General features: G+C 70.3%; 3 protein-coding genes across 5 annotated transcripts; 1 reads left to right on the plus strand and 2 right to left on the minus strand.

Annotated features, from left to right (window-relative positions):
• Nucleotides 1–28: 28 nt before the first annotated feature.
• Nucleotides 29–3,788, minus strand: LOC104016476 (D-lactate dehydrogenase, mitochondrial). 3 transcript variants are annotated; one of them, XM_087741020.1, is made up of 11 exons: nt 3,703–3,788; nt 3,445–3,557; nt 2,924–3,065; nt 2,693–2,834; nt 1,999–2,158; nt 1,731–1,930; nt 1,524–1,652; nt 1,016–1,162; nt 841–931; nt 653–764; nt 29–571 (listed from the first exon to the last, which is right to left on the minus strand). In XM_087741020.1, exons 1-11 carry the CDS (start codon nt 3,778–3,780, stop codon nt 152–154), a joined length of 1,734 nt encoding a protein of 577 aa, XP_087597146.1. In that variant the 5' UTR covers nt 3,781–3,788; the 3' UTR covers nt 29–151. The 3 variants fall into 3 exon arrangements, with proteins under 3 accessions (XP_087597146.1, XP_087597149.1, XP_087597148.1); XM_087741023.1 differs by having other exon boundaries at nt 270–571; nt 1,016–1,116; nt 1,614–1,652; XM_087741022.1 differs by having other exon boundaries at nt 270–571; nt 1,016–1,143.
• Nucleotides 3,789–4,687: 899 nt separating this feature from the next.
• Nucleotides 4,688–7,187, minus strand: LOC104016383 (chymotrypsinogen 2). The gene is made up of 7 exons (XM_009469247.2): nt 7,118–7,187; nt 6,895–6,998; nt 6,698–6,777; nt 6,514–6,592; nt 5,421–5,601; nt 4,952–5,085; nt 4,688–4,878 (listed from the first exon to the last, which is right to left on the minus strand). The coding sequence occupies exons 1-7, from the start codon at nt 7,185–7,187 to the stop codon at nt 4,717–4,719; spliced, it is 810 nt and encodes a 269-aa protein (XP_009467522.1). The 3' UTR covers nt 4,688–4,716.
• Nucleotides 7,188–8,373: 1,186 nt separating this feature from the next.
• On the plus strand, nt 8,374–10,871 carry LOC148050985 (chymotrypsinogen 2-like). The gene is made up of 7 exons (XM_087739875.1): nt 8,374–8,443; nt 8,562–8,665; nt 8,783–8,862; nt 8,967–9,045; nt 9,958–10,138; nt 10,474–10,607; nt 10,681–10,871. Exons 1-7 carry the CDS (start codon nt 8,374–8,376, stop codon nt 10,840–10,842), a joined length of 810 nt encoding a protein of 269 aa, XP_087596001.1. The 3' UTR covers nt 10,843–10,871.
• Nucleotides 10,872–11,213: the final 342 nt, after the last annotated feature.

The raw sequence follows: 11,213 nt of genomic DNA on the forward strand, positions 1-11,213 counted from the left end.
AGGTGATGCCTGCAGGGTGCTGGAGCCCCCTGCCCACACTGATGCCCCTTCCCAGCATCCACCTTGGCGTGGGGGTGGCCGTGGCGGTGCTCGGCACGTCCCAGAGGGCTCCCAGCCCTCCAGCACCGGCACTGCGGCTCTGGGGAAGCGGCTAAAGCGGGTCCCCCCCGGTCCCCCTGCCCTGTGGGTGTCTGTGTGCGCCGCTTGGGACAGGGACGCCCTGGGCAGGGGCTGGGGTGTCCTGTCCCCCCCAAAGACAACGCGGCATGTGGAGGCTGCAGGTGCCAAGGGGTTTATTGGGGGGTTGGGGGAACAGGGCGGGTGGCAGCACAGGGCAGCGGGGCCCCCCCGGCCCTGACTCTGGGGGGCTGCCGTCCCCCTGCCGGCGAGGTGCCGGTGCCCCCCTCAGAGCACCTTGCCGGGGTTCATGAGGTTGTGGGGGTCCAGCGCGGCCTTGATGCGGCGCAGGGTGTCCAGCCCCTCCTGGCCCAGCTCCTCCAGCAGCAGCGCCCGCTTGCCCAGCCCCACGCCATGCTCCCCGGTGCAGGTGCCCCCCGCCGCCAGCGCCCGCCTGTGGGACGGGGGGGTCAGGGGATGGCACAGGGCCATCTGTCCCCCTGTCCTCATCCCCCCGGGGGGTCCCCATCCCCACCTGCCCAGGCGCTGGGTGAAGGCGTGGACGCGCCCGGCCTCGGCCGGGTCCTGGGCGTCGAAGACGAGGAGACAGTGGAAGTTGCCGTCGCCCACGTGTCCCACCATGGGGCCTGCGGGGCCGCGGGTCAGGCGGGGCGTGGCAGGCAGGACGGCAGCCCCCTAACCGCCCCCCGCGGCCCCGCTGACCGGTGAGGCCGGAGTCCTGCAGGTCCCGCTTGGTCTCCACCACCACGTCGGGCAGGCGGGAGATGGGCACACAGACGTCCGTGGAGTAGCCCTGGGCCGGGCAGGGCAGAGCCGTGGCGGCCACAGCTCCATGGGGCGCTGCCGCCATCATCCCCGTCCCCGTGCCCGTCCTCACCTGGCAGCCGGGCCGCAGGGCCAGGGCGGCGTACCAGGCACTGTGGCGCATGGCCCAGAGCCGCCCGCGCTCCTCCGGCTCCTCCGCCCAGGCCGGGCTGGAGCCGCCGTTCAGCCTCACGATCTCCTCTGCCGGTGGCCGGGAGCCCTGCGATGGGGACGGGACCCGCAGCAGCCCCGGGCACCCGGCCCTTGCCCTGGGACCCCCAGTCCCCATCCTGGGCACCCATCCCTGCTCCCCCTGGCCCTGGGCATCCATCCCCATCCCCGAGCCCCCCCAGACCCTCAGTCCTCCAGTCCCCAGCTCTGGGCACCCATCCCTCGCCCTGCTGACCCCCCAGGTGCCCCACATCCCACTCTTGGGCACCTGTCCTTCACCCCAGGACACCTCCGATCCCCCCGTCCCCTGTCCCTGGGCGCCCATCCCTGGGTGCCCACCATGGCCCCCAGCCCCAGGCGCGCTGTCCCTGACCCCGGTCAGCCCCTCCCGGTGCCGGCGCCGTCCCTACCTGTCTGCTGCTGCTGCTCGGCCAGCCCCCGCCGGGAGCCGTGGAGCTCCAGGAGGAGCGTGGCCGCTGCCGGCAGCTCCAACCCGCTGAAGCGGCCGCAGGCACCCGCCATCACCTCGTCCAGGAACTCTGGGCAGGAGGAGGCCGCACTGAGCCCCGCCGCCGGCCCCCAGCCCCTTGACCCCACTGCCGGCCCCCTGCACCCACCGATGCGGGCCACGGGCACGGCTGCCTGCAGCACCTGGACGGTGCAGGCCACGGCTGCCCGCACGCTTGGGAAGGTGGCGGTGGTGACGGCGGCAGCCTCGGGCAGGGGGTGCAGGCGCAGCGTGGCCTGTGTCAGGAAGCCCAGGGTGCCCTCGGAGCCCACGAAGAGCGAGGTCAGGTCGTAGCCGGCCGCCCGCTTCCTGCGTGTGGCCAGTGAGCACGTGCCCGTGTGGCCCCTGCCCAGCCCAGCCCGGCCCCCGGCGCCCACCTGGCCTGGCGCCCGGGACCGGCGGTGTGGAGCAGGCGCCCGTCCGGCAGCACCACGCGCAGGTTGAGTACGTTGGGCCGCATGGTGCCGTAGCGCACTGCGTTGGTGCCCGAGGCGCCCGTGGCCGCCATGCCGCACAGCGAGGCGTCCGCCCCGGGGTCTGCGGGCAGGGGACGTGCAGGGGACAGGGATGGGGACGCGACGGGTGGCTGGTGCGGGGACGGGGCCGTGGGACGTCCCCATGCCGTGCCCGGACGGCACCCTGGGAGCCCGGCCCCACGGCAGCCCCAGTGCACCCCTGGGACCGTGGGGAGCCCAGAACCCTTGGGACTATGGGCAACCCCGTATCCCTGCGGCCATGGTACCCACTCCCCCATGGACACCCCTGGGACCACGACACTTCAGTGGGGACCCCCAGCACCCTTGGCACCACAGCACACCCATGGGCATCCCCAGCACCTCTGGGACAACAGCATCCCCAGCCCCACGGGCATCCCAGCACCCCGGGACCATGGCACCCCCAGCCTCATCAGCGCCCCTGCTATACCCCTGGGACCACAGCACCCCTGGCCCCATGGGCACCCCAGCACCCCCAGTGCTCCCAGCACCCCAGCTCCACAGGCGTCCCCGCCACCCCCAGTGCCGCCACCCCCTGCCCTGGGCCCCCCCGGCTGCTCCCCGGTGCCCACGGTACCGACGGGGAACCAGAGCCCGGTGCCACGCAGGTGGCTGTTGAGGGCCTTGCGGGTGACGCCGGGCTCCACCGCCACCGAGAAGTCCTCGAGGCTCAGCTCCGTGATGGCGTCCATGCGGCTCAGGTCGAAGCAGACGCCGCCCTGGCACGGGGGCACCGGAGGGGCTGGGCACGGCCGGGCACCGAGAGCCCCGGGCAGGGGCTGGGCACGGGGTGCCGAGGGGCCTGTACCTGCACGGCATTGACGCCACCCTCGAGGCCGGTGCCGGTGCCGAAGGGCACCATGGGGACGCGGCAGCGGTAGCAGAGCGCCGCCAGCTCCTGCACCTGCCCCACCGCCTGGGGCCACACCACGGCGTCCGGGGGAGCGCAGCTGGGGGACAGGGCGGTACCGCTGACCCACGGGCCTCCCCCTCCCCAGGACCCTTCCCCTCCCCACACCCTTTCCCTGCCCAGACCCTTTCCCTCTTCAGTACCTTCCCCCTCCCCAGGACCCTTCCCCTCCCCACACCCTTCCCCTCTCCATTGCGCTTCCCCAAACCAGGACCCTTCCCCAACCCAGTCCCTTCCCCTCCACAGACCCTTCCCCTATTCCATGATCCTTCCCCTCCGCAGACCCTTTCCCTCCCCAGGACCCTTGCCCTCCCCAGACCTTTCCCTTCTCCATTGCTCTTCCCCTCCCCAGGACCCTTCCCCTCCCCACAGCCTTCCCCTCTCCATTGCTCTTCCCCTCCCGGGCCCTGGGCACCCACGTGTGCATGGACTCATCGTGGCCGTGCTGCTCGCGCACCGCCATGGCCGTGGAGACATTGGGGCCCCCGACCACAGCCCTCAGGGCCTCCACGAAGTCGGGGGGCAGCGGGCGCTGTGGAGGGGGCGAGGGCCCCGTCAGGGCTGGGGCGGGAGGGAACCCACAGCCAAGGGCACAGGGCCACGCCGGCACCCCCGGCCCTCTGTGCCCTCCATCCCTCCGTGCCCCACGGGACCCCCGTGTCCCCGGCCAGCCCCACCTTGGAGCAGCAGCTCCGTCGCCCCAGGGCCACCCCCGGCCCCAGTACCCGCCGCAGAGCCATGGTGGGGACGGCCATGGTGGGGACGGCCATGGTGGGGACGGCCACAGCCAGGGCCAGGACGCTGCCCTCCCCGCCCTCCCCGCCCCATGGCCCTTCCCCTCCCCTCCGGCCGGCGGCACCGGCACCTTAAGGTGGCTCCGGCTGACAGGGCCGGGACAAGCGTCCCCTCCCAGCCGGGGGCCCTGTGTCCCCAACCCCCCTGCCGGGGGTCCCCACGCCCAGACCGCTGTCCCCACAGCTCACCCGCTGTCACCATACCTGCCCTTACTCCCCCCCCCGCCTCGGGTCCACCTGGGTGTCCCCACACCTGAGTGGTGTCTCCACACCTGGCCATGGCCCCACACGCCCACCCAGGTGTCCCCACGCCAGGCCACGTGCCCCTGTGCCCGACCAGGTGTCCCCATGGGAGCCCACATGCTCCCACACCTGGCCTCGTGTCCCCACACCTGGTGCACAGCCGGGTGGCCCCGAGCCTGCTCAGGTGGCCCTGCACCTGGACACGTGCCCCTGCCTGGCTCAAGTGTCCCCAGGGGAGGCCGCATGGCCCCAGACCTCCTGCCCTCCTTGGCCACGGGTCCCCACGCCCAGCCAGGTGTCCCCTGCCTGCTCTGGTTCCCTGCGCTCAGCCATGTGTCCCCGCACCTGGCTGGGGTCCCTGCCCTCATGGGAGGCCATGTGTCCCCGTGCCTCCAGCCTTCCCAGCCAGCTGTCCCCATGCCCCCCAGCCTCACGTCCTCATGCCCGGCCACATGTCCCCACCAGCCAGGTGTCCCCATGCCTCCAGCCGTGACAGCCACGTGTCCCCATGCCCGGAGAAGCGTCCCCGCGACCACCGCGTGCCCGGCCGTGTGTCCCCCCACCGTCCGGCTGCCCCGCGCCCCCCTCCCGCCCGTCCCGGTGCCGCAGTGAGGAGGCAGCGCGGTGGGGGTGGGCAGCGCTTTATTGCCGGCCTCAGTTGGCCGCCAGGATGGAGTTGATCCAGTCGCGGAGCATGGTGACGCGGGCGTAGACACCGGGCACGTTGGGGTCGCAGGTGCTGCTGCCCCAGGAGACGATGCCCACCAGGGTCCAGGCGCCGTCCTTCTGGCACACCAGCGGGCCCCCGGAGTCTCCCTGCGGGCAGCGGGTGAGGGCAGGGTCTGGGGGCAAGGGGGGCGGGGGGCAGGGGGGGCCCGGGGGCACCTACCATGCAGGAGGAGGCGCCGTCAGCACCGGCGCACACCATCACGTCGGCGATGCGGTACCCCCAGTACTGCTTGCACTGCGCGTTGGTGAGCAGGGGCAGGGCCACCTGCTGCAGCACCGCCGGCGTGTCCGAGGCTGCGGGCGAGCGGGGCAGCGTCAGCGCCGGGGACGGGGACAGAAATGGGAATGGGGCCAGGGATTGGAAAGGGGATGGGGATTGGGATGTGGACAGGCATGAGGAGGAGGATGAGGACGAGGACTGGGATGGGGTGGAGAGGAGGACAGGAATGGGTCAGGATGGGGGCTGGGGACGTGGATGAGGAAGGGGACGGGGATGATGATGGGGTTGAGGATGGGGATGAGGATGGGTTGGGGACTGGGATGGGGCTGAGGATGAGGACAGGGATGAGGAAGGGGACAGGGATGAGGACAGGGATAGGGATGGGGATGGGGACAGGAAGGTGTGGTACCGTTGGGGTCAGTGAGCCCCCAGCCGGTGGTGACGCAGGTCATGCCCCCTGGGAAGTCGTCGGTGGCCTGGGGCAGGCAGACGGGGGACACGCGAGCCGACAGCCGTGCCGGAGTGGCCAGTTTGAGCAGGGTGATGTCGTCGCGGATGGTCAGCATGTTGAACTTGGGGTTCTTGAAGACCTGGAGCAGGCGGCACCGCTCCCAGTGCCCGCACCCTCGGCCAGGGTGTTAGGCACCGAGGACACCACAGGGACCAATGGCGACCGACGGCAACCAATGGGGACTGACGGGGATCCCGGGCAATGGCCCTGCGCGTCCCGGGCTGACGGGGTCCCTGGGGTGCAGATTCCAGCCCCTGGGGCACAGGGGAGCAGGGCCGCAGCGGGGACTCATGGGGACCCCAGGGAGCAGATGCCAAGTCCTGGGCTGATGGGGGCCCAGGCAGCAAACCCCAGCCCTGGGTGGCAGGGACACCCCAGGGACACCCTAGTGACCAAGGACACCAACAGGGACACCCCAGGGACACCCCAGGGACCAGGGACACCAACAGGGACTTGGAGGGACGCCGGGGGAGGCAAACTCCAAATCCCCATCTGAGGCGCACCCAGGGAGCAGGTGACAACCCCAGGCGCCAATGGGTGCCAGGGAGCAGAGAGCAGACCCCAAACCTCAGGACGACGGGTCCACCAACGAGCCCATGTCCCAGCTGGGGTTGCTGCTGGCCGGGGACCTTGGGGCTGCCCAGGGCCCGCTGTGGGGCAACCCCCAGCCCAGGGGCACTGGGGAGCAGGGACACCCCGGGTCACATCACCCGCAGGAACCGATGGGGACCCTGGCTTCCTGACCCCCATCCCTTGGGGGTCCTGGGGATGGGATCCTGACGCCTGGTGTGAGGGGGAGCAGGGACACCCCAGGGGACCCAAGCCAGGGATGCGGGGCACCATGGACACCCCAGGGGACCTGACCTTGAGGTTAAGGGGACACGGGACCCCCTGCAGACCCGACCCACAGGACAAGGGGGACCTGGAGCCACAGGGCTCCCCGTGGTGGCCGTGGGACCCCGCAGACACACAGCCCCCACACTGGCGGTACCTTCTCAATGGTCAGCCTCTGCTCGTCAGGGGAGGGCGCGTCCTGGTCGTACGCGCCCACCACCACGGTGTCGGTGGTCCTGGGCACAGGCAGGCGCTGAGCACCGGGCACAGGGATGGGGGGGCCCTGGGGGCCCCGTGCCCGTGCCCAGCCCCGGGGGGTGGGTGGCAGATCCGGTGCCTACCTGACGCCGCAGTGGGCAGCGGTGACCACCCAGTTCTCGCTGATCAGCGACCCGCCGCAGAAGTGGAAGCCATTGTAGCGCTGGTGGGGAGAGCTGCTGTCAGCAACCGGCACTGCCGGCACCACCGCCGGGGTGCTCTGTGCCCGGCCCCCGCCCCGGCACCCAGCCCAGCACCCAGCCCTGCTGCGGGCACTCACCTGGAGGGACACCTGCCATGGCCAGGACCCTGGCACTGCCGGCTCCCCGTTGACAATGCGGTTGTAGCCGCGGATGACGGGCGTGATGGCGGGCACGCCACAGCCTGTGGGGCACAGGCAGCCGTGGGACGGGGGCTCTGGCCGCCCTGGCCCCATGCCCCCCCACTGCCACCACCTCCCCAAGCCCCGAGCCCACCCCTCCGAGCCCCACAGCCCCACGCACTCTCCAGGGAGAGGGTGGCACGGGCAGAGCCCGCCAGCGCCAGGCAGCTCAGCAGCCACAGAAGAGCCATTGCCACTTGTGGAGACAGACCCTGCCTGGGGCTTGGCGCCTCTTATACCCGCTGCTGGGCATGGCTCCACCTCTGGCCTCGCTGCCGCGGCCTTGGGAGATAGCGTGGCACCCAGAACGGTGCCAGGACGGGGCCTGGGAGCACGGCACCTGGAGCCAGTGGCCTTGGCTTTAACATGCTCCTTGGTCCTGTTGCCTGCACTGGACACCAGTACTGAGTTCCCCAGTACATGAGAGACAGGGACATACTGGAGAGAGTCCAGGGAGATATGGAAGCGACAGGAGCATCTCTGATGGCAATAGAGGGAGGGTGCAGTAGGACAGAGGTACGCTCTTTCCACTGGTGACCAGGGCCAGGACCAGAGGCAATGGACCACCTAACAGGCAGGAGGGTTCCTCTGACTATCAGGAGACACATTTTCACTGTGGGGCGATCGAGCACTGGCACAGGTTGCCCATGGCAGCTGTGGAGTCTCCATCCATGGAGATACTCAGAAGCCACCTGGACACGGTCCCTGGGTGGCCCTGCTGGGGTAGGACCAGTGAGCTCCAAGGTGCTTTCCAACCTCAACCACCTCATGACTCGGTGACAGACTGACCCATGCACCAGGCCAAGGAACACATTAAAGCCAGCACTTAGACCCCACCAGTGCCGTCCCACGGTCCCAGCCAGGGACCGTGTCCAGGTGGCTTCTGAGTATCTCCATGGATGGAGACTCCACAGCTGCCATGGGCAACCTGTGCCAGTGCTCGATCGCCCCACAGTGAAAATGTGTCTCCTGATAGTCAGAGGAACCCTCCTGCCTGTTAGGTGGTCCATTGCCTCTGGTCCTGGCCCTGGTCACCAGTGGAAAGAGCGTACCTCTGTCCTACTGCACCCTCCCTCTATTGCCATCAGAGATGCTCCTGTCGCTTCCATATCTCCCTGGACTCTCTCCAGTATGTCCCTGTCTCTCATGTACTGGGGAACTCAGTACTGGTGTCCAGTGCAGGCAACAGGACCAAGGAGCATGTTAAAGCCAAGGCCACTGGCTCCAGGTGCCGTGCTCCCAGGCCCCGTCCTGGCACCGTTCTGGGTGCCACGCTATCTCCCAAGGCCGCGGCAGCGAGGCCAGAGGTGGAGCCATGCCCAGCAGCGGGTATAAGAGGCGCCAAGCCCCAGGCAGGGTCTGTCTCCACAAGTGGCAATGGCTCTTCTGTGGCTGCTGAGCTGCCTGGCGCTGGCGGGCTCTGCCCGTGCCACCCTCTCCCTGGAGAGTGCGTGGGGCTGTGGGGCTCGGAGGGGTGGGCTCGGGGCTTGGGGAGGTGGTGGCAGTGGGGGGCATGGGGCCAGGGCGGCCAGAGCCCCCGTCCCACGGCTGCCTGTGCCCCACAGGCTGTGGCGTGCCCGCCATCACGCCCGTCATCCGCGGCTACAACCGCATTGTCAACGGGGAGCCGGCAGTGCCAGGGTCCTGGCCATGGCAGGTGTCCCTCCAGGTGAGTGCCCGCAGCAGGGCTGGGTGCTGGGCTGGGTGCCGGGGCGGGGGCCGGGCACAGAGCACCCCGGCGGTGGTGCCGGCAGTGCCGGTTGCTGACAGCAGCTCTCCCCACCAGCGCTACAATGGCTTCCACTTCTGCGGCGGGTCGCTGATCAGCGAGAACTGGGTGGTCACCGCTGCCCACTGCGGCGTCAGGTAGGCACCGGATCTGCCACCCACCCCCCGGGGCTGGGCACGGGCACGGGGCCCCCAGGGCCCCCCATCCCTGTGCCCGGTGCTCAGCGCCTGCCTGTGCCCAGGACCACCGACACCGTGGTGGTGGGCGCGTACGACCAGGACGCGCCCTCCCCTGACGAGCAGAGGCTGACCATTGAGAAGGTACCGCCAGTGTGGGGGCTGTGTGTCTGCGGGGTCCCACGGCCACCACGGGGAGCCCTGTGGCTCCAGGTCCCCCTTGTCCTGTGGGTCGGGTCTGCAGGGGGTCCCGTGTCCCCTTAACCTCAAGGTCAGGTCCCCTGGGGTGTCCATGGTGCCCCGCATCCCTGGCTTGGGTCCCCTGGGGTGTCCCTGCTCCCCCTCACACCAGGCGTCAGGATCCCATCCCCAGGACCCCCAAGGGATGGGGGTCAGGAAGCCAGGGTCCCCATCGGTTCCTGCGGGTGATGTGACCCGGGGTGTCCCTGCTCCCCAGTGCCCCTGGGCTGGGGGTTGCCCCACAGCGGGCCCTGGGCAGCCCCAAGGTCCCCGGCCAGCAGCAACCCCAGCTGGGACATGGGCTCGTTGGTGGACCCGTCGTCCTGAGGTTTGGGGTCTGCTCTCTGCTCCCTGGCACCCATTGGCGCCTGGGGTTGTCACCTGCTCCCTGGGTGCGCCTCAGATGGGGATTTGGAGTTTGCCTCCCCCGGCGTCCCTCCAAGTCCCTGTTGGTGTCCCTGGTCCCTGGGGTGTCCCTGGGGTGTCCCTGTTGGTGTCCTTGGTCACTAGGGTGTCCCTGGGGTGTCCCTGCCACCCAGGGCTGGGGTTTGCTGCCTGGGCCCCCATCAGCCCAGGACTTGGCATCTGCTCCCTGGGGTCCCCATGAGTCCCCGCTGCGGCCCTGCTCCCCTGTGCCCCAGGGGCTGGAATCTGCACCCCAGGGACCCCGTCAGCCCGGGACGCGCAGGGCCATTGCCCGGGATCCCCGTCAGTCCCCATTGGTTGCCGTCGGTCGCCATTGGTCCCTGTGGTGTCCTCGGTGCCTAACACCCTGGCCGAGGGTGCGGGCACTGGGAGCGGTGCCGCCTGCTCCAGGTCTTCAAGAACCCCAAGTTCAACATGCTGACCATCCGCGACGACATCACCCTGCTCAAACTGGCCACTCCGGCACGGCTGTCGGCTCGCGTGTCCCCCGTCTGCCTGCCCCAGGCCACCGACGACTTCCCAGGGGGCATGACCTGCGTCACCACCGGCTGGGGGCTCACTGACCCCAACGGTACCACACCTTCCTGTCCCCATCCCCATCCCTATCCCTGTCCTCATCCCTGTCCCCTTCCTCATCCCTGTCCTCATCCTCAGCCCCATCCCAGTCCCCAACCCATCCTCATCCCCATCCTCAACCCCATCATCATCCCCGTCCCCTTCCTCATCCACGTCCCCAGCCCCCATCCTGACCCATTCCTGTCCTCCTCTCCACCCCATCCCAGTCCTCGTCCTCATCCTCCTCCTCATGCCTGTCCACATCCCAATCCCCATCCCCTTTCCAATCCCTGGCCCCATTCCCATTTCTGTCCCCGTCCCCGGCGCTGACGCTGCCCCGCTCGCCCGCAGCCTCGGACACGCCGGCGGTGCTGCAGCAGGTGGCCCTGCCCCTGCTCACCAACGCGCAGTGCAAGCAGTACTGGGGGTACCGCATCGCCGACGTGATGGTGTGCGCCGGTGCTGACGGCGCCTCCTCCTGCATGGTAGGTGCCCCCGGGCCCCCCCTGCCCCCCGCCCCCCTTGCCCCCAGACCCTGCCCTCACCCGCTGCCCGCAGGGAGACTCCGGGGGCCCGCTGGTGTGCCAGAAGGACGGCGCCTGGACCCTGGTGGGCATCGTCTCCTGGGGCAGCAGCACCTGCGACCCCAACGTGCCCGGTGTCTACGCCCGCGTCACCATGCTCCGCGACTGGATCAACTCCATCCTGGCGGCCAACTGAGGCCGGCAATAAAGCGCTGCCCACCCCCACCGCGCTGCCTCCTCACTGCGGCACCGGGACGGGCGGGAGGGGGGCGCGGGGCAGCCGGACGGTGGGGGGACACACGGCCGGGCACGCGGTGGTCGCGGGGACGCTTCTCCGGGCATGGGGACACGTGGCTGTCACGGCTGGAGGCATGGGGACACCTGGCTGGTGGGGACATGTGGCCGGGCATGAGGACGTGAGGCTGGGGGGCATGGGGACAGCTGGCTGGGAAGGCTGGAGGCACGGGGACACATGGCCTCCCATGAGGGCAGGGACCCCAGCCAGGTGCGGGGACACATGGCTGAGCGCAGGGAACCAGAGCAGGCAGGGGACACCTGGCTGGGCGT

The sequence above is a fragment of the Nipponia nippon genome, unplaced genomic scaffold (genome assembly GCF_047370975.1).
Source record: "Nipponia nippon isolate SJK-2023a ecotype South Korea unplaced genomic scaffold, ASM4737097v1 scaffold_7, whole genome shotgun sequence".
Classification (NCBI taxonomy): domain Eukaryota; kingdom Metazoa; phylum Chordata; class Aves; order Pelecaniformes; family Threskiornithidae; genus Nipponia; species Nipponia nippon.

Excerpts from the sequence above, each read along its gene's own strand:
- LOC104016476 (XM_087741020.1), bottom strand. The coding sequence starts at position 3,780 with ATGGCCGTCCCCACCATGGCTCTGCGGCGGGTACTGGGGCCGGGGGTG. Across the intron at positions 1,931-1,998 it reads GGTCCCGGGCGCCAGGCCAG|GAAGCGGGCGGCCGGCTACG; the intron begins GTGGGCGCCGGG and ends GGCCACACGCAG. Across the intron at positions 765-840 it reads GCAGGACTCCGGCCTCACCG|GCCCCATGGTGGGACACGTG; the intron begins GTCAGCGGGGCC and ends GCGGCCCCGCAG.
- LOC104016383 (XM_009469247.2), bottom strand. The coding sequence starts at position 7,187 with ATGGCTCTTCTGTGGCTGCTGAGCTGCCTGGCGCTGGCGGGCTCTGCC. Across the intron at positions 5,602-6,513 it reads AGAGGCTGACCATTGAGAAG|GTCTTCAAGAACCCCAAGTT; the intron begins GTACCGCCAGTG and ends CGCCTGCTCCAG. Across the intron at positions 5,086-5,420 it reads GGGGCTCACTGACCCCAACG|CCTCGGACACGCCGGCGGTG; the intron begins GTACCACACCTT and ends GCTCGCCCGCAG.
- LOC148050985 (XM_087739875.1), top strand. The coding sequence starts at position 8,374 with ATGGCTCTTCTGTGGCTGCTGAGCTGCCTGGCGCTGGCGGGCTCTGCC. Across the intron at positions 8,666-8,782 it reads CATGGCAGGTGTCCCTCCAG|CGCTACAATGGCTTCCACTT; the intron begins GTGAGTGCCCGC and ends TCTCCCCACCAG. Across the intron at positions 10,608-10,680 it reads ACGGCGCCTCCTCCTGCATG|GGAGACTCCGGGGGCCCGCT; the intron begins GTAGGTGCCCCC and ends CGCTGCCCGCAG.